This window comes from Vicia villosa, linkage group LG2 (assembly GCF_029867415.1).
Source record: "Vicia villosa cultivar HV-30 ecotype Madison, WI linkage group LG2, Vvil1.0, whole genome shotgun sequence".
Lineage (NCBI taxonomy): Eukaryota > Viridiplantae > Streptophyta > Magnoliopsida > Fabales > Fabaceae > Vicia > Vicia villosa.
This window is the reverse complement of record NC_081181.1, coordinates 195417648-195441170: the sequence shown is the minus strand read 5'-3', so window position 1 is coordinate 195441170 and position 23523 is coordinate 195417648. Positions and strand designations below refer to the sequence as shown.

The 23523-nt window shown below is 33.5% G+C and overlaps 2 protein-coding genes across 2 annotated transcripts; both read right to left on the bottom strand.

Annotated features, from left to right (window-relative positions):
* On the bottom strand, positions 1 to 4194 carry LOC131653451 (uncharacterized). Its single transcript, XM_058923590.1, has 7 exons — positions 3829 to 4194; positions 3516 to 3743; positions 1764 to 1837; positions 1421 to 1580; positions 808 to 927; positions 550 to 658; positions 1 to 475 (listed from the first exon to the last, which is right to left on the bottom strand). The coding sequence occupies exons 1-7, from the start codon at positions 4039 to 4041 to the stop codon at positions 294 to 296; spliced, it is 1086 nt and encodes a 361-aa protein (XP_058779573.1). The 5' UTR covers positions 4042 to 4194; the 3' UTR covers positions 1 to 293.
* Positions 4195 to 7621: 3427 nt separating this feature from the next.
* On the bottom strand, positions 7622 to 12398 carry LOC131653452 (uncharacterized). The gene is made up of 9 exons (XM_058923591.1): positions 12247 to 12398; positions 12083 to 12155; positions 11878 to 11956; positions 11578 to 11659; positions 9003 to 9111; positions 8677 to 8765; positions 8516 to 8580; positions 8336 to 8414; positions 7622 to 8075 (listed from the first exon to the last, which is right to left on the bottom strand). The coding sequence occupies exons 1-9, from the start codon at positions 12298 to 12300 to the stop codon at positions 7953 to 7955; spliced, it is 753 nt and encodes a 250-aa protein (XP_058779574.1). The 5' UTR covers positions 12301 to 12398; the 3' UTR covers positions 7622 to 7952.
* Between the last annotated feature and the right edge of the window lie 11125 nt (positions 12399 to 23523).

Genomic DNA, 23523 nt, shown 5'->3' with positions numbered 1-23523 from the left:
TAAGTACAACTAACACATTGGATTTATTGAGGAATGAAAGCCATAGTCACACCTTTATCAACTGGACATGACTATAAACAGAACAGTTGTATACAATCCCAAGCATCACACAAAATTCTCAACAAATTTACAGTTTTTGGTGATTGGATATTATGAATCAAAATTTACAAAAAGTTTCATTTTCTATCATACAGTAAAAAAACTGTCTATTTTTCAATTAATTGTGGAACAATCCACTGAAGAGGAGACGGAAAATCTAGATTAAGCAACTCCCTGTTATGAGCTTGAGGTTTTCAATCAAATTCTAGCACCACTTTGCCTTGAATGATTCTCCTGTCTTTTGCATCGTGAGCTTCTTTAACTTGTGTTATGGGAAACGTTTTATCAACAGGTATCTTCATCTTTCCCGCTTCACATAGCTTTCGAATCTCAATCAAACCGTCTAAGTCAGCCCTCATGACTACCCATGAGTATTCTGTATCACAAGGAAAGAGAGGATTAGGTTTCGCATTTTTTAAAAGAAAAACACAATACACAGACAATTTCTACCTATTTCATTAACGTATCGGTATTCAAGCTGTTTTTTCAATAAAAAAACTGTAGCTGCGGGAAGCCCAAGAGCCAGACCAAAGCTATCAGACAATGTAGCTGCTTCACCCTTCAAGGTAAGAGAAAAAGAACGATTAAAGCACATATGTCGCTTACTAAGAAAAATCTCTATCTGGTCATTCTGGCAATTGACTAAGAGGACATAACAACTAACAAGAATGTCGGATATGAAAAATGCGATAAATTTTAACGTCCTACCTGAAGTGTCATATAATGTCCACCTTTTTTCAGAAAATTAATGCTCATATGTTCTGTCTCTGGCTCACCAATTGTGTCCAAGACAGCATCAAACTTTCCCTTTATAGCCAATTCATAATTCTGCCAATCAAGAATGAAGTTAAGTCATAAAGTATAATGCAAGAAGCACTTCCTTGAAGAAAACATAAGCTTAAAGATCAAATTATCTTAGTATTATGATCATATATCTGAACTTTCAGTTTTTAGTTGGTTAGACTTGTTTGAGTCAGTTAAGTTAGTTACTAGTGTTGTTTAGTTAGTTCAAGTGTTGCTATCAGATAGTGCTTTTGAAAACCAATGGAGTCTAGTCTACTATGGTGTTTTGCAATAGAAAAGCAGCCTAACATGGCATGGCACAAAGTAGTTATCCATTTTATTTCAAAACAAAATAATAATAATAATAATAATAATAATAATAATAATAATAATAATAATAATAGTAATACTAATAATAATAATAATAATTATTATTATTATTATTATTATTATTATTATTATTATTGTTATTATTATTACTATTATTGTTATTATAACATTGTTTGGAAATATGATACAAATGAAAATTCAAAACCACCTCAGAAAGAAAATTAATAGCTTGCTCAGCACCGGCTGCTAACATCCGATCAACGCTTAGAGGTCCACAAGTAGTTGTGACAGCGCAACCAGCAGCTACTGCAATCTGAATAGCAGCAAACCCTACAGCTCCTCCACCTCCCACTACAAATATCCTTTGCCTGTTTGAGATACGCTAAGAGTAATAAGTGAGTGAATGAAAGAATTTTTATCGAAGCTGAATATTAAGTGGGTGATAAAAATACCCAAAAAAATGAGAACTTTAATTGTAAAAAATGATGATATGTAAGAGAGAAAAAATCATTTTCGAGGATGGAAATCATATCTCAGCAATATTGACATACCCCTCAGTTATTCTAGCAGTACCACTCAGAGCACGCCAAGCTGTCAGTGCAGCAAAAGGAATGGCACTTGCTTCCTACAAGATGAAAAATTAAGAAAAAGCATGCCTTCATCCAAAGTAAATAAAGGGGGGAAATTCATGGTCGATTGTTCAATTAGAAAGCACTAATAATATTGTACAGTAACATGTAGTTATGGCAGTGATGGCAAAACCAATGAATTGGACATAACTAGTCAAAAAAATTTGTTATATCTTTCATTTTTAAGAGTCAATCAGGTGAGCAAGAAATTAGCAGTAGAACAACATTGAAGAATAATACAATATGAAGTTGAAGAATATTCGATAGCACATACACAGGTCGAAATCTTTTTACTCCACAAAACATAACAACCACTAGTCCAATAGGAAGTTGCTTGACACAATATGATAATCTCTCTTAAAAATAATGATATTCAAAATAATGGCAGATGCACATTATGAATTAATCACCGTAAAATAAATCCATGTGCGTAAAACTACTGCATTACAGCTCTGTAGTCTAACATATGCCCACTTAGGTACGTATCAACCATTTGTTACTTTTCTCTAACCAATGAACATTTCATTCATTCCCTCGGACTTCAATCAGCCCAACCCCCATTATAACCGCACACGAAGGTAATATATACAATAGGTAAGAAAAATAGAAAGAGAGAAAGAAACATCGTTTCTCTAAGACCGGGGATTCACTTTAGTGACATGACGAAAAATGTAGGGAGTAGATTTTGATCAACTCAGTATTGTTATTCACACTAACTATTTATCTCTTCAAAGGAATATGAGGCATGATACAGGTAGTGGCATATATTTTCCATCATTATCTGTTCCACACTTTAACCTCCAGAACCTTACTACTATGCTTATTCTTCAGGATTGAATATAAGTCCATATAGAGCTGTTGGTCACGACTCACAATGACAATTAACTCTGTCATAACTGCTCTGTAACGGCTAGCATCAGAATCCAAACTAACGTCTAAAACAGTTTCTATTAGCACTCAGCTGTGGAGTATACTAAACATTGAACTCAATAAACTTAGGGTCTGTTTAGATTAGCTTATTTGAGTTTATCTACTTACATAAGTTTTGTGACATTGTTTGAGAGATCTTATCAAAGCAGCTTATTACATTTTTCATAAACTTTCTTAAACTTATTTTCATAAATTATCCAAGACAGCTTATGAAAACTACTTGTAGTATACATATAAAAACAATTTAAATTTATTTTATCTTTTCTTATAAAAATAGCATATGCAACTTATTTTGATAAGCATTTATGCTATAAGCTGCAAATAAGCTATTTATCCAAACATGCCCTTAACTCCATCCAAGTCAAGCTTAGTCAAGAAGCACTTATAGAAAAAAAAAATATATCAAAAGAATGTTGCAATAATTTAAGTTTTTTGTGTCACCATTTCTCACGAACCCTATCATTTAACTTCTCTACAAACAACTACAACCTTACACCAACTTTTCTATAAGTAAAGAACTACAAACATGGCTTACTCAAGAAACTTAGCTAGGAATCTCATCCAAACTGAACCTTAGCTAACTTCTCAACTTATAAGAAGAATTCTTGCAAGATTATCAATGCTGGAAATGGTAATTTCAACTTCTATACAAAAGTACTACTCATAACATGATAAATTCTTGAATTGCAATGAATAACAAGAAAGCATAAAATTAGAACATTCGAAATTTGCAAGAACACATACCACATGAGAAAGTGAATCTGGTTTCACAGTAACCTCGTCTTGAGAAAGAATCGCATAGTCAGCATAAGTCCCCCTAATAGCAGTCGGATGCAAAGCCCCAAACACCTGTTGTCCAACACTCACCGACTTGACCGAAGCACCAACCGCCGCCACCTCGCCGCTCACATCACGGCCCAAAATCAAAGGCAGAAGCCGCTCAAAGATTGAACGACCATAACCAGCACGCATCTGCAAAACCAAAACAGCGTTAAAGAGTATGTTAACAAAGAAAGAAGAAAGATTGAGGAATTATGCAAGAATGAAAGAAGCTGACTCGAGTGTCTAGAGGATTGACGGAAACGGCGCGAGAGCGGACGAGGACTTCGTGAGGTTTGAGAGGAGGGACTTCGACGTCGGGTTGAATGTGGAGGTTGTGAGTTCCGCCGAACTCGGTGAGAAGAACGGCTCTACAGGTGGAGACGTGGCGGGAATTGGAGGAGTAATGTGTGATGAGGTTTTGGAAACGGTGGTTGATCGGAATTCGCATCTTGTTAGGTTTGTGAGTATTGTGAATTGGAGTGTTGAAGAGTGAGTGAGAAAGAGAGAAAGAGAGAAAGAGAGAGAAGGAACGTGTATGTGTTTTGATCCGCAGAAAGAGAAAGAAAAATGAAAGACTTGTTGAGGTGGCCTTGTTTAAATGCTTTTTGTGTTAATGGCGCTTCTTGGTAGTTGTTACTCTCTCTACTACTCCTTTTCGTTGAAAAATCAGTTACAAAATTACATATCAAATTATGAATTAATAATTTTTTTATAATTTGTTGGAGGTTAAAGTTACTAACTTTGATGCATTTTGTGAAGAAAAAAATAAAGTTACCAATGGACCATAATTGTGCTCTATAGGAGATTAGAATAGAATACATTTGTACCATCAATGATAAAAAGAATTATAGGTCGTTCAAAAAAAATAGAGAAACGAGATAAATGATGAATCAAGAAATTGTCATATACTGTCAAAGAGACTTTCAACGGTAATATGTGTAAAATGTAGAGTTATGGGACATAATAAGAGGAGTTGTAAAAGAAATAGGACAATTGATAGGAAAATTCCAAAGAGTGGTAATAATCTGAAGAAGGTTAAGACTTATTTCATTAATGTTGAACAAATTGATGCAAACAACATAACAAAAATCACCATCTAGTTGAACTTCAATTGTTTCTTCGTTTCTTCTTCTTTTGCTTTGTAGGAACTAACATTTTCCTTCTCTTCATTTAGGTTTTTTTTGGTAATGCGGAGATTAATTCTTTTGCCCTATGATTCATGTCTTCATCCAACCAAATAAAGTGATTGCATTTCTTTTAGTCCTGAATCTGAAATCATCAATGGACATGAAGATGAATAAATGGCAATTCATAACAACACCAATAAATTGCTGAAATTTCAAAATACCTTATATATCTCACATCCATAGATATAGTGACCCAGATTTGCATCCGTTCATATTGTCGTCAATGAAGCATCCAGACCACACTTGCATTTGTATCTCAAACAGTTTGTAGATCTACTTCCATGGCTACAAACAGATTGTTGTGACGTCTTATAATTCTTGATTCGAAGATGATAATGGGCTTCGAATATGAAGATGCACACAATGACAATTATTATCGAAAACGATGAAGTTAGTGAAAGGGGGTTAGGGTTTTTGAGGAAGGATGAATTGGGATTGGAAACATGAACAATGATATGTTTTTTTATTTTTAGATTTTATTAACATTGTATAAATTGATAAGTTTAATAAAAATCGTTTTAAATATTTTTTTTAATTAAAAAACTTGTTTATTTTTAAAAACAAAGTCAGTGACATGACACCACAGTCAAAGTGTCATGTCATAAATGAAGAGGACGCATATGTAAAACTGGAGGGGGCTATAAAAATTTCAAGAAAAGTAAAATTAAGGGACCAGAAAGTTGAATTTTTTAATAGGGGGTCAATAATTTAAAATGTCTAAATTAACGGAACCAAAAGTACATTTAAACCTATGATTTTTTAACCTAATTCTTTTAAATCTCTTAAATTTTCTTTTACTTATGTTTGTGTTTTTTTTTAATATTAGAGTTGTTGAAATACAACATGATATATTTATGAGCAGATCTCTCTACCTTGGGAGTGCTATTGAAAATGGAAAAATCTTTTTTTCAATCTTCAATAGTAATAAATATGCCCAATCTAACTAAGATAAACTGAGAGTTTTCGTAATTATTATATTAGATTTCCATATTATCCATGTACCTTATGTCATTAAGCAAACAAACATAAAAAAGTATTATTTATAGGAGTAGTGATATTAATGATAATAAGGATTCCCCTTATATTTTCTCTTTTCCATTAGAGAGATGATGTTCATATTACCCAAATGAAAGCCATTTAAGATAGTTATATCTTTAAGCTAAGTTAGTGATAAGGTTGCTTTTAGAGGATAGTCGTATCTAGAGTTGTTAAAATGGACTACCCAGTTTTAAATGGATCGGTTTTGGCGGACTTTGGATTTTTTTACGGTTGGACAAAAAGGCCCGATGTAATATGGGCTCGAGAATTACTACCCGAATCCGGTCCTAAATGGGGTTTGGGCAACCCAACCCTAAATAGGCTTTTTTAGTTTAAAAAATTAAAATAAAGTTAAAAATTATATTATTTTAAATATAGTACATTTTAAAGTATTATATTATCTCTTATAAATACTATAATGTGTTTCTAAATACAATATATGTCTAAATTGTATAAAATAATACTTGAATATTCAACATAAGAGAGAAACTAATATAATACGATGAAATAATATTGATTATATTAATGTATAATATTTAAAAGAGAAAGATTGAATAGAATAGAGCTAAAATTTAGTGAGGTGAGAAAAATCAATGTGTTATTTTGGAGTAAGACAGTATAAATATTAATATATATTTTTTTAAAAATTTATGCATGTCTAATGGACTATCCACGGTCTAAAGGGTAGCGGGCTTTTCAGGGTTAGACTATAAAAGTCCTGAAAAATATGGACTCTAATTTTAAGACTAAAGTCCTATAATTTTTCGAGCATGACGGACCAGTCCATATGAACTAGCCCATTTTGACAGCTCTAGTCATTCCTATCCCTCTAATTATTACAATTAGCATTGGTCATAATATAGAAAACAGTGAGATTATGATTAGAATTCAAAATCTATACAAGCTCTTTACTAACTTGCATACTTGGTTTGGTTTGGCACATAAAATCCTTGTGGTACAAACATATAAACATCTTCTAAATCTTCATATAAAATTGTATTATTTACATCAAGTTGTGAATATTGTTGCGAGTAATATTCTGACAGTAGACAACTTTGCCACTGGTGAGAAAATATCAAAAAAAAGTCTAAACCTTTAACTTAGATATACCTTTTTGCAATCAGTTTAGCATTGTGTCTTTCTATAGACCCATCAGCTTTGTGCTTGATTTATAAACATTTGATCCCTATAGGCTTGACAAGAGGTGGTAAATCCAAATAACATTTAATTTTACCTTGAAAAAGATGAAAGTTAATTTTTTTTCATATATTTTGGAACAAGAAAAATACTTTTTTTTCCTCTTATATATTTTGGAACAAATGGAATATTTTGGTTTTTATAAGAAAAATACATCATTAAAACAACGTAGACCAAGATAGTCCAATTGACCCTTTCGGATAATGTTTTTTAGCATCAAGATTGAATGTAGATCTTTGGAAGATTTGGTTAAGGATATTGTTTATGAAAGATTCAGTTAAGGATATTTTTTGTTTTTCCATAGTTCAGAGTGCCGAGGGGGAGGGCTGAAGAAGGTGAAACACCTACAAACAGGAGCACACACAGTGGAAGAAAGGAAGGATCAGCAGGCTTCAAAGAGGAGAAAGGAGCTGAGAGTAGCTAGAAGAAAGGGAAGTGGAATCTAGGATGATCCTTCATTGCAGGTTTGAATAACAAAAAACGGACATTTTGCAATTCTCACCTTCAGGAATATTTTGTTTTGCTTTGGAAGTAGTTGCTAAATAAAAATCTATTCTAATACTCAAACTACTAACATGGATTACATTGATCTTTCTCAATGACAAGTTTGTGGTGTTTACAGTGACCAAAATGATCTTCTCAATGACTAGTTTATGGTGTTTACAGTTTCTAAATGACCGTTAACTTCACATTTTTCCCTAAGTCAAATCCGATCTATTTATAAGTGAATCCATCATTACCTGCAAATACAAAATTGATCTTATAGTAACTCTCAAAACTATTGTTTTCCGACCTTCTAACTTGAGTTTCAATCTAAGTAATACAATAACCATTGAAGAAGAGGGTCCCTGACAATAATGTTTTTTGAATAAATGGAAGCCAATGCTATGCTATGATACGATTCAAGCATGGTTGGCATTTGAAGAAACACATATCTTCATTCTTTGGCATCTTTATTCTTCTTCCTTTTCTTTTGCTTCCGAAAGTTGCCTTTTAAGCTCTTCTCCCATTCTCTTCTATTTCTTTGGTAAAGCATCATAGCGGCGCGGGCATCATCCACCTGAAACAAGCATGGTGGCTATCAACATCTTACAATACATGCAACTTGTATCTTGATTCGATACAAAATTGAAGCCTGCAGTATCATATCTCTTTTTTTGTCAACTTTGCATATAAAACCAAACTCATTTGTTTGTGGCAACTTCAATTTCTTAAAACTAGTGAAACACAATTGCCATTTATCCAACATAATTATGGTTATATTATACCTTTGAAGTGATTGCATAAAAGAAGGATAATCGAAAAGCTGAATAGACTAACCGGGCAGTGCTCTCCTGTTTGAATCTTAGCACCAAGATGTTCTGAAGCTAGATGTCGCAATGCTACTCTACCACTTGGCCTGGTTAAATCCAACAGCATGTTTATCAGAATATATAACAGGAACATTGAGCATAAACAAGTACAAAGCAAAATACTAGAAAGACAGCAAATTGACAATACCTTAGAAACGGTGGGTACTCGGATGTATCTCTTATATCCTTTTTGGGATGACTTAATAACAATGCCTGTAATTGAACAGTGATAGGTTCGCAGATTACAGACGGGTCAACTATACATATAAATCTATAGGAAAAGAAAGAGAATAAGCCACTAAAAGCGACCTTAAGATCGTTGGACAAGGCATGGCCTACAAGGATCCTTCCGTGGATTAACTCTGCCACTTTCTTCTGAGCAGTAGAAAAATCCTTTGCTACAAAATTCATTTAACAATAAGTTTACTAGTCAGTGTACATATGAATCGTAAAGCAAATCATATAAATGATTAGAAAAAATACTGATCCTTTTAGTAACCTTAAGCTATTTCAGCTAGTTTTAAACCTAAATTGAAATTCCAACTACCTTATATCGTTAAAATTTTATGTTGAATGCCTTTAATTCAACTATAATTTAAAAATTCAGAATATAGACAAAATTGTATTAAGTGAACCTTTTTTCAGATCTTTAGGTCTTATGCCACTAATGTTAGTACGGTAGTCAACAATCCGCTCCATAGGCCGTACAAACTCGTCGTAAATAACATTGCCCCACTTGTTTACCTGTGATCAACTGAACTAATGTTAAAAATAAATGACTTAACAGGTCAATGTGAGATGAAATGATGATAATATTAATGATGATTATTGCAATACCTATTCATGTTAATGTTACAGAAACAAAGAAATTTATATTTAGTATTTTTGTTTTACTAAATAAATGCTAAACAAGAATTCCACAGTTTAGAATCAAGACTATTTCAATCTATGCAGTAAGACTTATTCCAAAGTAGAGTCCAGATTGAATTGGCTTCAATCTATTCTTGTAGTGTTGTTTTATTTCTTGTGTTCAACCAAACAGGTTGATTATGAGAAGTGAAACTTTACTACAGAAGTTACAGAATGATTACTGCACAACCTGATGATAGAAGAGTCTAATTTAAAGTTTTCACTTTAGTCTCGCCTGGCAAAGAAGCTTGGCTTGCTTGGCAAGCTAGTGCAATGGTGGACCTATTATGTCAAATCTCGCCTTCTGAATGCACAAAATTCTGTCTAAATCTTGCCTGGCGATGAGACTAGCTCGCCAATGTTGCTGAAGACACCGCATATTATCGAATCTCATCTTGTTACGGGACAAATTCGTCAAACAAGCCAACTCTGAAGGAAACACTGATTCTTGCTCTTCATCGCCTGGCGACAACGTCGATTTTCAGACAGTGTTGGAGGACTTTTGCAAGAATTTCTTAGGGTTCCAACATTATTGGGATTTGAAGATTACTGCTAGACCATTTGAAAGGTTAAGAAATTAAAGATTCAACCTAGGGATTAAAAGTTTGAAGATTCAATTATTACCTATCGTGTGTAATATATTTTCTTTGATTGTTATTATGTTTAAACCCATGACTAGCTAAACTTCATGAGTTGTGCTTATGATAGAACCAGCTAATATAGAAAAGAAATATGGAAAATCCCTTTGAATTACAGAATAATTTTGTAGAACTTCGAGGGACTGCACCTCCCCTAATGCCAAAATGGCTTATTTCTAGTCAAATTCCATGACAATCAACTTTCCTCTATCTTCCCCTATTTATTCTAAAAATGAACACGCAGAATTAGTAAAACATAACTGCCCCTTATAATAATGAGTGCTCCTAATAATATAATAATAATTGTCTCGTTAAGCCAGCTCATTTCGTATTTGTGTAGGGACATCAGTGTGTATGTATAGGGACATCAGATGCAGGGATATAATAATAACTACCACTTACTATAATAATATAAATAGTCTAACAGTTTTTGGCGCCACTAGGTATGATTGTCATTTTTTGAATGATTCCATTTAACTTTACTTCCTTGCTATTTTTTTTTACTCATAATCACTTGGGACATCTCCGATGCAAGGATCTTATTTGAGTTTCTTAGAATTTGGGTTGGCCTTAACTCATTCCTACAAAATCGGTTAGTAAGGTTAGGTAAGGGTTACCCAGGCTTTATAAACACTACACATACCATATATCTAAGTAATGTGGGACTAAAGTCACCCCTTCAAACCACCGAAAATGAAGATGCTGGAGGCTGCAATGAAGGCAACCCAAATGCCACAATTAGGCAACTAGAGGTGGACCACGATGAAGATGGAATTTCCAACAGAGTTACATGGCTTTTTTATTTGTGACCTAAATTGTCACATGAGATGTAAGCATTCTTATTCATCTATAGACCAATGGTAGTTGCTCAATTAAGTTTTAATTGGACCCACAATTGACCTCACTTTACAATTTTAAAAGGATATAACAAAAATGAAACCCTTATCCAAGTTTATAATCTTGCGAATCTTGGTAAATTACACCGTCGAAACATCCTCCGCATATCAACAGGGAGTTATTTATGAATCAATATTTGGAGTGTTTGACTTATCACAAAAAAATGTCGGGTCTCTCTCGTTTTTTCATTTTATCACTCTGCCATTCAAACTTTTTCAGACATTATTCTTCCAGAACATCCCCAACACTTCCTCTCTCTCAATACCCATTCTCCAACTTAATTCTTATCACATTCCCATGTCCATGCCCAACCCCATCATCTCTCAAGTCTCTATTCAGGCCTCTCTCGTTTTTTCATTTTCTCACTCTGCCATTCATACTTTCTTAAACATTATTCTTCTAGAAAAACCCCAACATCTTCCCTCTCTCCCAGTTCACAAACTATCCATCTGAGAAGATCTCTGGTCAATAAAACAAAGAACATCAACTAACCCCAACCCAACACCAATGCTCCCTCTTCCCATCATTCTTCCAGCATGCAAGCATGAATCTCTCAGATTTTTTGTTTATGATTTGTTTTTTATGTTTTAAATATGTTGTTTTCAAATCTTTTTTTTTCTCCCTCGTGCTTCTCTGCATTTTTTTGCTAGATTCAGTATGGAAAAATAGTTCGATATCGATAAGCAACCCTCTCTCTCACATGGGAAAAAAACAAATTTCAAAATATGCATAGACAGTAGCAAGATGAAGAGGAACAGAATATTACCAATGATACTCTTGCAAGGGCACTTTTGTTTCCTTGACCAACCCCAACCATTTCACAATCCATGGCCACAGCATCTGTCAAACTGCCAAATGGTTAATAAGTTAAAGAAAAGTACACTTCTACAACATAGTACAAACCTCCATAATAACACAGCACTGCTACATAAAAACAACTCTTCCTCGTAAAGACGCACTTTAAATTCACAGATTTTAGTTAACAATCGCACGTCACATTTCCAATTAATTAAAAAAAAACAAATAATAGATGCAAACAGTGACACGTAAACATCACTATATTCACCTTGCATCATCATTTACAGGATCGAGAGGGTTAACCTCACAATCATCAGAATCATCATTTAGCCTCTCTTTCCGTTTCCCTGTCAAAATAAACGATTAAAAAAAAGCTCAAACTCCAATTCAAACTCCAACACAGTGGAAGCTGCATGATTCTTATACAGCAAACAAGCAACACCCAGAAGGAAAAATTGATTTTTTTTGCTTACCCAATATTGAATTTGGTGCGTCATCTTCAGAATCATAGGTCCTTGAAGCTTTGGAGCCGTTAAGATTCAGCTTCTGCACAAAATCAAACAGAAATAAATTAGTATAGAAATATGAGAATGTGTTGGTATTGATGAAAAGGAAAGAAGAAGAATATGGGTAAGACCTGTTTGAGTTGAACCCAGTTAGGGTTCATTTGGGTTTGCTTAGGTTTCTTCATGGGTTGGCGGCCACAACGGCGCGCTTCAAATCAGGGTTGTAAGCTTCCAGTGTTTTGTTTTCACTCAAGTTCAAAGAAAGACAATAGGAAAATATGTTTGTGCTAACGACGTCGTATTTTATGAGAAAGAATTTTTCTTACTATTACATTTTTTATTATTGATTCAAATTTGGATGTAGTAGGAGTAAATGGTCAAATTTGGATATAGTAGGAGTAAATGGTCAAAAAGGCAAAAGTCAAAAGGCAAAAAAAAAATTAAAATGAAATGTTTTGAAAGTTAAAGGACTAATGCGACACGAAAAAAAATTAAGGGATCAATCTTAACTCAAAAGTATAGTTAAGAGACTAAAATAGATATTTTGTCTAGTCAAAATGATTACTTTAAATTGTAGGAATATATCTAGGAGTGTACATAGATCGGTTTGGGTTGAATTTAGCCAAAATCATAATTCAATCTGTACATGATACACTGGTTTGGGAGAGGTAAAATAACGACCTATAATATCATTGAATCGGTTTAGGTAAAACCATATAGTTCTAGGTTAGATTGGGTTAGATAGTGGATTACCCAATTTTCTTTCTTTCTGGTATAATTATTAATGATGTGTGACGTTTTTTCTTAATAAATAGTTTAACATATTACCTCTATTTTTTAAAACATCAAATGTCTATAGGCACGATAAGATTCATCATAAACATATTTGCAAAATTCAAAGTTACATTACAATAATACCTAGAGTTGCATAAAATAATTGCAACTTACAAAAATCAGCATTAAAATAATCAAAGTGCAGTATTATTACATTCTTTAATTTGTATGCAAAAAGCTTAAACGACACTTATTTTAAAACGAGGAAGTATCATTTTAAAATAAAACTGAAATTGTAAAATTTTAACTAAATTTGTCTTTCTTGAAATTTGCAATGTCATGCCAATAAGTTGATAATAATATTAAGAATAAAATTAAGGTATGTTTGATAAAAATTAACGGTTAGCCGGTAAATTAGCTAATAACTTATAGCTTATGGTTAATGGTTGATGGTTGAGACAGATAAACTATTAAAGTGTTTGGTAAAATTAGCGGTTCAACTAACTTGTAAATATAAAATGATATAAAAATATTTAACATAATTATTTCATTTTAAATTAAAATAAATTATAAGAATAAAAGTGGAATTTTGTTAAAAGAATAAGAATAAAAAATAAAGAAAAAATGATAAGCTATTAGTTAAAACGCTATTTAAATAGCGTCCGAAAATAAACTAGAAACTAGCAAAATAAGTTATAAACTCGTGATGAAAAGATTGTTATTAAGCAAGTCTAAATTATCATATGAACTTATAATCTAAATGCTCAAAAATATGTCTTACCAAACATAGTCTAAGTTTATAATACACTTTTTTCGTTTTTTATCTTTTAATTTAGAATATATTTTTATTTTGACAAAATACATCGGGACCCAGTTTGGTCCCTTAACTTTTAAAAGTATCAATGCAATCCCTTATGTCTTCCAACAGCGTCATTTAAGTCATTTTCATCTAATTTTCACAAACGACGTCTATTTTTCGATGATGGCATCCGACATGTCATGTGTTCACACTACGTGGCATGTGTTTTTCACCAAGGTCGTCAAAATTCTTTAAAAAATCCAAAAAAAATGCATTCAACCAAGATTCAAACTCAGGCCACCATGGTTGCAAGAGAAGATAGCTCACCACTAGACCTCTTTGCCATTGTTGATTAATATTGCATTCAAGTTTCTTATCAAGTCGTTACACTATTCCATTACCCTCCTTCAATTTGTGATCCATATTGCTTATTAAGTCCTTTAAGTTACATGTGTTCATTCTTTTACAATCATTTCAATAAACTTATATGATGTTGATTCTCTTGCAGATTCCTTATACGTTACTTGCTCAGAGCCGCTGACATACACACCCTTTAGATCACCTTGTGGTTGCGTATGGCCACTTGAATTTAAATATGTGCCAATATTGCAACATACAATTGTTTTCCTCTGGTTTCAAAGCTAGATGATAAAATTGTAGCAAGTGTTATGCTGAACCATACGCAAGTTCGTATCGTGAAAGTTGATGCAACTAATCAGCAACTAGAGAAAACTGATATTATCATTAACATGGCACCAAAAGGAATGAAGCTTGATGATATTAATTTACAATAAATTTTATATTATGAAGTACTCTATGTTCATTATCCAGTACTCTATGTTATCTAGTGAATTTATATTGTATGCTTGGTTTTATTAGTTGGCATCTCTCTAGATTCATACTTTCGAATGATGCACGCATGCAGGCCTTCCACCATCACCACCTTCAAATACCACGGGTGTTTTCTAGTATAAATGATGTTATGTTATAAAAGTTAGATTGAATGTGGCAGGGGCTTCTGAGCCATTACATCATGAAAAAATACTGTGTACTTCTTTGGATGTACTTTATTTGGAAAAAATAGTAGCTACATTTAATATTTGTGTTTATCGCATTACATGATTAATATTCAAGAAAAATGAGATGCATATCAAAATGGAACTAGATCTAAAGGGTCGACTTAAATGTATTTAAGGGCCTACAAAAATCTATATCAGCTAAAGGGTTACATAGCATATATTCTATTGAACTTCTTACAACCTCTTAGAATAAAAGAAGGCTAACACAACATATCAGTACCTGTAATTTCTTGGGAAAAAGTGGATTTTGTCAACTGAGTAGATTTTGCAACTTTCAACATTTTTATCAATCTCATATTTCCACTTATCTGAGCTTCATCAAGCAGAGTATTTCCTTATCTGTTTTATAGTGAAATGAAAAAGAATATTGAGTTTGGTTATGCTTAATGTAAGTATATTCTAAATAAACATTCCAGCTAAGTGTTTCAAATTAGGGAAAATATGGAGAAGGAAAAAGAGAAATATTCATAATTCACCTATAATAGACAATTTTGGTGGAAGAAACACTAGTAATGTCTATAAACACCATTAAGAATTCACAAGTCACAGCACAATACTGCTTATATCATGTTGAAGTTTGAATATAAACTTGCATGTCCAGAAAATGATATTATTGAAATGTTTGCAAACTATAATTATATGGTTTATGGACATGAACTCTAGAAAATAGAAACCTGACGCACTACTAAACCAGGCCAGCTTTAATGAAAGCTTCCCCACTTGAAACACGAGTCATGTTAGTTTAAACATGTAAAATAAGAATCAATGAACAAACACATGTCTTTAGTAAAAACACTGGTTGTAGCTTCTGATAGAAACTTATAATCAACAGTCAATTAAGTAAATGCAGCAGAAAAGTAAATAAATAAAGGCAAATATGGTTTAGTGGTACACCATATTGTCCAATAACCAAGTTGTCCTTGGTTTGATTCTTGGGTATGGGCAAAATTTTGGATATTTTCTTGAACTTTCACGACCTTTTTGATAACATATGCCACCTAATGTGCCATGCATGCAAAACATAGTCACATCAGATGCCACGACTACGAAAATAAACATCGTTTGTGAAAAATAGACGGAAAAGACTTAAATGGCACCTTTTAAAGACGTGAGGGACTACATCGACACTTTAAAAAGTTAAGGGACCAAAGTGGACCCCGAGGTAAAGATAAGGGACGAAAAATGGTATTTTTCCTTTGATTTTTTATTTTTAAAAAGATTAAATTGGTCTTTTGTGCTTTAAAATTATGTCACGTTTGTTTTTTTATTAATTTTGTTAGTCAAAATCAATTCTAATGGTTACGTAATGGATACAGACGTTGATGTGGAGATTATATTAAAAAACACAATTGGTCAAAGAAAAAGTTTAAATCGTGTTATATCATTTGCATTTTTCCATTAAAAAAATCCTAAGACAAGAAAAGGCTCATGGAGAAGATGATGAAAATGATGGAGAAAATGAGTGTGTGGATAAAATTGAAGGTGGGAAAAGTGATTTGTGGACAATACGACTACGTGAGTACATTTGAAGCTATAGATTTTACAATGATTAGTAATTTATAGACTATTTATAATTTAGGTTTTAGTAATGTTGCATACATTTACTTTAGGTTTTGTGGTTTTTTGCTTTCAAGTGTTTTTTGTTTTAGGTTTTAAGGTTTATTGTGTTCATCTGTGATATGTTTTAGGTTTTAGGGTTCTTGCGTAGCTCTGTTTACAGTTTTAGTAACTTCACCCCCTTTCTAATTTTAATGTTGTTGAACATAAGTAAGAATGGAATAATGCCTTCCTTTGTTTATTCATCATGGTGTGTCATTTTTGGACAATGAACTAACTATATAAGATGGAACAGTTTCAAAATAAAAATTGATGTTAATTAGTGGAGTTATTTTAAGTTGGTAGGTATAGTCAGGGAAATACAATATATGGAAATAAATAATATGTGGTACAAGGATTTAACATTGGGATGCGTGTTTTTGGTTGATGACAAAGGTGCAATAGATATTGGAGATCTTTGTAAGGTGCATTTGAGTGTTGATGTTTATATAAGGCATCCATTATCTTAGCCCGAGTTTTATTATGGTCCTCTTGATGAAGAAGTTTTAAATCTTGAAGACATTGTAAATCTCGAGGAAGAAGATTTATTTTGTAAACTTTATGAAGTAGTTATGGAGGAATGTGATGCTCTTGATGGCGAGGGGAAAGATGATGAGGTGCAAGATGGTGAGGTAAACATGGGTTGGAAAATGATTAGGGTAATGAATGTATGGCGAATAATAGTGGCATGGTTGGTTCTGTAAGTCAGGATGATAGTGATGATAAGAGTTTTTATAACGATGATGCATTGGATATTGCATTTGATGACTCTGATGATAGTGATTCTTTTGGGGAAGAAAAAATGGATAATACACTTGACTATGACAATGCTCAAGAGGATACTAGCAGAAAATAGAAAGACATGGGGGAGTTAATGGGAATGTTGGAACAACTAGGAAGAAGTATCCAATATTTAAGTTGCACAATGACATGGCAAATTATGAATGGGATTCAGGAACATATGTTACTACCAAGTGTGATTTATAATAAGAAACAACAACTTATGTTTTCTAATTTGGTAGTGTTAGGTTTTCGTGTGTTGGTTATGTTTTGTTAAAACAACCAATTCATCATGATGTTGGATAAGATGTCGTGACATGTTGGTACGACATCACAACCTGTATTGTTTATATTTTTAGAAGATTTGTATCTTGGGACTCAGAAGATTTGATTTATGTTTCGTATGGACCAAGCTGCACATATGAAGATTGGATTCTCTGAAGATTTGTTTCAAGCAAGAAATATTTGATGATTTGGTTCTCAAGATTGGATGTAAGAACATTAATGAGAATATTATATTTTGCACTAGAACATTTGATTTGACTTGATTCTGCAGATTTTATGAAATAGTCTAGATTGGATCTACTGCATTTTTTAGCCCAAGCCCAAGTGTTTCTCTGGCTATAAAAAGGAAGTCTCTAAAGCTAAGAAGAACACGATTCGCATATGTAAAAGTGTCAATTATTAGGGATTTGTTTGTTTATTTTTTATTGTGAACCACTCATGTATCACTTTGATGCTTGAGTTGGACTGAGTTTTGAGTTTTAATTGTGAATCACTCTTGAGCTTTTAAGCAATAGTGGATTATGTTTCATTGGAAGTATGTCTTCTATTTGCTATTATTATTTTCATCACAAGTGTGTGATTAAAAGGAAGTGAGATGGGTCTCATATCTAGGAGTGTCTTAGATAGAAATAGCAGGGGTAGTGATTAAGTGCGAAGTTTGTAAAACTAGAGGTTGTTTAGAACTTCAAACTAATATTATTATAGTGGATTTTCTTCTTGACTTGGATACCCCTAGATATAGGTGACGTTGCACCGAAATGGGTTAACAATTGACTTGTGTTATTTATTTCTTGCGGTTTACTTCAACTTATTTATTGTTCTGTCTGTTGTTACGATGTCCTGACATCATATACGACATCTATCATGTTGTGTTAGAATTTTAATTGGAATCAGAGCAGGCACCATATTATGTCTCTGGTGGATGCTCCAGGGAAGATATTTTATGGTACTATGGAAGGATATGGTATATGTTTTGGTGTAATTTGGTATTTTTTTATTATTTGCCCTTGATGGAGAGTACTACTTGAGGAGGACGAGGAGTTTTTTATCCTGATATGGTGTTTAGGGGGAACATGATGTTTTGATGCTGACATGAACGTTAGATGTTTATGTGCTTGTGAAGTCATACCTTATATATTGACATCCTGTCATCTTGACAATGATTTATGAGAGTTTATTTCTCTCTGAAGTTGTGCTCCGTGAAGCTTTGATTTATCCATTTCTGTTGTGTATGTCTCTGATGTAAACTGGTGTAGTTCCAATTTCTTTTGTGCATTATTTTTTAAGATGTTAGTTTGAGGTAATGCTGAAGCTTTATCCCTTTTGTTCTCGAATTTTATGCTATAGTTTGGTATTTGAAAGAAGTTTTTATGCAAAGGTTGTTTTAGCCAAAATTTCCCCTAAAGGGGGAGATTATTAGATTTTGGTGTGTTGGCTACATTTTGTTAAAACAACTAGTTCATCAAGATGTTGGATAAGATATTGTGACAAGTTGGTACAACATCACAACCTGTATTGTTTATGTTTTTAGAAGATTTGTATCTTGCGACTCATAAGATTTGATTTAAGTTTCGTGTGAACCAAGTTGCGCATATGAAGATTGGATTCTCTGAAGATTTATTTCAAGCAAGAAATATCTGATAATTTGGTTCTCAAGATTAGATGTCAACATATTAATTAGAACATTATATTTTGCACCAAAAGATTTGATTTGATTCTGCAAATTTGGTGCAACAGTTCAGATTGGATGTCCTGTGTTTTTGAGCCCAAGCCCAAGCGTTTCACTAGCTAGAAAAAGGAAGTCTCTAAACCTAAGAAGAACACTAGTCGCATATGTAAATGTGTTAATTATTAGGGCTTCTCCTGTTCATTATTTATTACGAGTCATTCATGTCTCACTTTGATGCTTGAGTTGGACTGAGTTTTGAGTTGTAATTGTGAATTGCTCGAAAGCTTATAAGCAATAGTGGATTCTATTTCATTGGAAGTGTGTCTTATATTTGCTTTTATTATTTTAATCACAGGTGTATGATTGAAGGGAAGTGAGAGGGGTTTCATATTTAGGAGTGTCGTAGAAATAACACGGGTAATGATTAGGTGTGAAGTTTGTAAAATCAGAGGTTGTTTAGAACTTCAAATTAATACTATTATAGTGGATTTCCTTCCTGGCTTGGATGCCCCCAGATGTAGGCGATGTTGCACTGAACAAGGTTAATAATTGACCAGTGTTACTTATTTCTTGCAGTTTACTTCAACTTGTTTATTATTCTATCTGTTGTTATGATGTACTGACATCGTATACGACATCTGTCATGTTGTGTCAGAATTTCAGGTAGGAACCTAAAGTTCATTAAGAGTGATAAGTAAATGGTTAGGGTTAGATATAAAGGTTGTGAGTGGGAAGCCTATTGTGCATAGTTTCCAAAGGAGGATTCTTGATACTTGAGAAAGTATTTGACATCCATAATCGTAATAGAGATTATAATGTATATACGATTAGTACCAAGCGATTGAGTAAGAGGATTCAAATTATTATTTTTAAATATTCCTAAGGTGAATATGAAGGATATAAAGGAAAATATTAGAAGAAAACATAATGTAGGAGTAAACAAGACAAAGGCAATCAGGGCAAGATGTGTAGCTAGAGACATGGTAGATGGTTCATTTCTAAAGCGCTACAATATAATTTATGACTATTGTCATGAAATTCTAAGAACAAATATTGGGTCAACAATCTAGTTAAATGTCCAACTCGTGTAAGAATTAGTTGTTGATAGAAGGTCTTATTTCAGAAGATTATACATATGGAATGCACCTTGTAAGGATAGCCTCAAGCTTTATATACTTGTGATTGGTCTTGATTGGTGGTTTTTAAAAAGGTATTTGTGGAGGATAAATATTAACATAGGTAGAGTTCCTAATTACCAAATGTTGCCAATAGCCTTTGTTGTTGAAGGGAAAATAAAGGACAGATGGACATAATATTTTGAACTTTTGATTGAAGGTCTTTGAAGTAAGGATGAGTGTTGTATTTTTGTATTAGTAAGGAGCCCATGAGAGGCGACTAAGGAGGCGAGTGGTGTATTGTCTCACCATAAAACCCTTCAGATGAATCGTCTACCAAATTAACAGTATGTCTACTGGATATGGCGCCCCTTTATTAAATATGTCGCCTATTTTTGGAGTAACGCACCTAACGTAAGAGAATGGGGAAGTGACGTGTACATGATCTGCTACGATGTAGGAGGAGTCATAAGGAAATTAACCATAATCTCCTAAATAACAGGGGTCTGACTATCTACTCCATATTTTCTCGATGTTGGTTGAGTCATAAGGAAATTAACCATAATCTCCTAAATAACAGGGGTCTGACTATCTACTCCATATTTTCTTGATGTTGGTTGCCATTTCCTAGGGGTCTAGGTGTAACGCCCGAAAAAATAATTATTTTCTTAATTTAGACATTTGTGATGTTTATTGAAATTTTCGCGTTTTAGGACGATTCAGTCGGTATTAGTTCGGGATAGCGGATCGATATTTAATCGGAGATTTTAACATTTTTAGTATTAGAAATATTAATGAGCTTATATTTAACGTTTTGGGAATTTTCCGAGTAATTGAGATTAGACCGGAAATATGAGACATTGAGTAATAAGTCAATATATTAAAATAATCGAATTTTATTTTAATGGAGTTTTAGTGGAAGTATTATTTTTATATTAAGTGTGGAAATAATATTGGGCTTAATAAATAACATCTCTAAGTATTAAGGGGTATATTTTGTTAGGTCCATTTATGCATTAAACGGCTAAGGTAGTTTTTTTTTTAAAAAATAGAAGCAAAGTAGTAGTGTAGTGATCGGAAAAATAGCAAGTGTACTATTTTGCCTCTGTAGTAATAAAGGGAAAATTCCCCGAATATCGATCTCAAGGACTGCGTGATATTATAGAGTTAGTAGGAATTCAATTAAACAAAAAGCCTTGGGGGTTTTAGTTTTTATGATTACGAATTAAATTGCAAATAAACTTAAAAAGGGTGACTTGGCCAAATATGAGTAACATGCCAGGGTAGGTGTGTGCATTAACATGTAACAATTCCGAACCCTTGTTTCATTAACAAAATTCAACTTATCAATTACCGGTTCTTAAGGGTATTTTCTCCTAAGTCCTTAGTGGGTAAACCTTTGAACATTGAAATCCTAATCCCAAAGTCCTTCGAAATTAGTGATCAAATCAAGTATTATTATAATCAAGAACAATCCGGTTACTATAGGGTATCCCTAGTCCTAGGTGATATCTACTATAATATAATGGTATAAAAACCTTAACAATGGAAGTCAATCTTAATTATCAGTCATAAATCATTCCAGTTGGTCCGACGAGGAAAGCATTAAAAACCTTATACCATTAAATTGAACATGAAAGAGAAATATGTTATTGAAATTCGGAATTCAAAATCATCACAAATGTTAATCAGGGACACCCCCTAGCATTGGGGGGTTTAGCTACTCATATCATCCAAAGAAATTACAAAGATATCAAATAAAGACATTACAATAGAGATGATGAACTTTGATCTTCAATGGCTTCCGCTCATGAGAGTTCTCTGTTCTTCTCCAATTGCATAGGCTTTCTTTCTCAATCCTCCAATTCTTCGTGTGGCAAAAAGATCCCTAATTCATCTTGAAAACCCTCCTAAATAGTGCAGACTCACTTAAGTTGGTTGAAAATCCCAAAAACACCCTTGCAGGCAAACCACTGAACAAAATCACAAAAATCATTGGAATCAGCGTCAAACCCAACACGGGCCGTGTTGTGCAACATAGGTACCCGTGTTGGTCCCCTGTTATGTTTCTTTTTCTTATTAAGTCCCAAGACGTGCAACACGGGCCGTGTTGTGCAACACGAGAACCCGTGTTGCTTTACTGCTTTTTCCATTCTTCTTGCGCCCTCTTCCTGACACGGCCCGTGTTGTGCAACACGGCCACCCGTGTCAGGCCACCTGTAGCATGTTTTCTGAACTTCCTCAAAACTCCGAGTTTCGCACTGATTTACTCCGATTTCTCCATATCAGTCTGAAAACATTAAAACATACAACCAAAGCATAAAATGACGAATAAAGAAATAAAACACTCAATAACATAACTTAAACATACTTAAAAACAACGGTAAATATATGTGTGAAAACCACTGATCAAACTCCCCCAAACTTAAACTGTTGCTTGACCTCAAGCGACAACTACAAAAATCAATGACCCTCAAAGCACACGGTATTCATACATGAGATATCCGTCTGTATTGATCAAGAAACAGTTGGTTCGGCATTCACATGACGCGGCGAGTTTTGTTACCACATTAAACCTCAAGCTCCTGTTTCGGATACCTCTCCAACTATGCTTTGCACTTAAGTCTCTTTCCGATTTTCCTCCTCTTTCATTTGAACAATCACATTAAGGCACTGCATCTCTTATAATAATCATCACCTGCATGAGACGAATCAAGCCTTCTTATTTTCTTTTCCTGGCACCAAACTAGCAGCATTGGCTACTTTTTATTACCGATGAAATTTTCAAACTTTGCAGTTATATATTGTCCTTTTGGACGACGTTTGGGGTTCAATCTCCTTTGGGCTGAATAACCGGGTGAGGGTTACCCAACTTAGCGAGTCGATTGCCTTTTACCGCCTTTTCATCATTCGGTGCCAACTTTATATCTCTTTTTTTCTCAACCAGTCATCATGCAAGTGAATCTGAATTATGCCAGACTGTATCAATAAACTACTCGAGAGGTACTTCTCAGGAGACAAGTACTATGGTGCAAATCTACACGTTAGACTCGTATCTCTTTTAGGGAACCAAGGGTGCTTAAACAAACCTCTTCTTGTCACATTATTCCGCACTTCCTGTCCTCAAACAATCCTCGCTTCATCTCTATATACTGTTCCCGATCGCTCTTTAGGATCAAAAAGTTCTTCAACAAAAATTAAAATTTCGGTCAAAATTTGGGCAAAATTCACTTTATGGTTTCACATCATACCAAAAACATAAAAATAACATAAAAATAAAATGCAAAGAGAAGAGCCTCCCCCAAACTTGA

Bases quoted from the DNA above. Each gene is read 5' to 3' on its own strand.
- LOC131653451 (XM_058923590.1), bottom strand. From the start codon at position 4,041: ATGCGAATTCCGATCAACCACCGTTTCCAAAACCTCATCACACATTAC. The intron at 3,744-3,828 runs GTCAGCTTCTTT...TTGGTTTTGCAG, and splicing joins TCAATCCTCTAGACACTCGA to ATGCGTGCTGGTTATGGTCG. The intron at 1,838-3,515 runs GTATGTGTTCTT...TTCATCTTGTAG, and splicing joins CAGATTCACTTTCTCATGTG to GAAGCAAGTGCCATTCCTTT.
- LOC131653452 (XM_058923591.1), bottom strand. From the start codon at position 12,300: ATGAAGAAACCTAAGCAAACCCAAATGAACCCTAACTGGGTTCAACTC. The intron at 11,660-11,877 runs GTGAATATAGTG...ACCATTTGGCAG, and splicing joins CCTGTAAATGATGATGCAAG to TTTGACAGATGCTGTGGCCA. The intron at 8,415-8,515 runs GTATTGTCAATT...GGATTTAACCAG, and splicing joins GAGTACCCACCGTTTCTAAG to GCCAAGTGGTAGAGTAGCAT.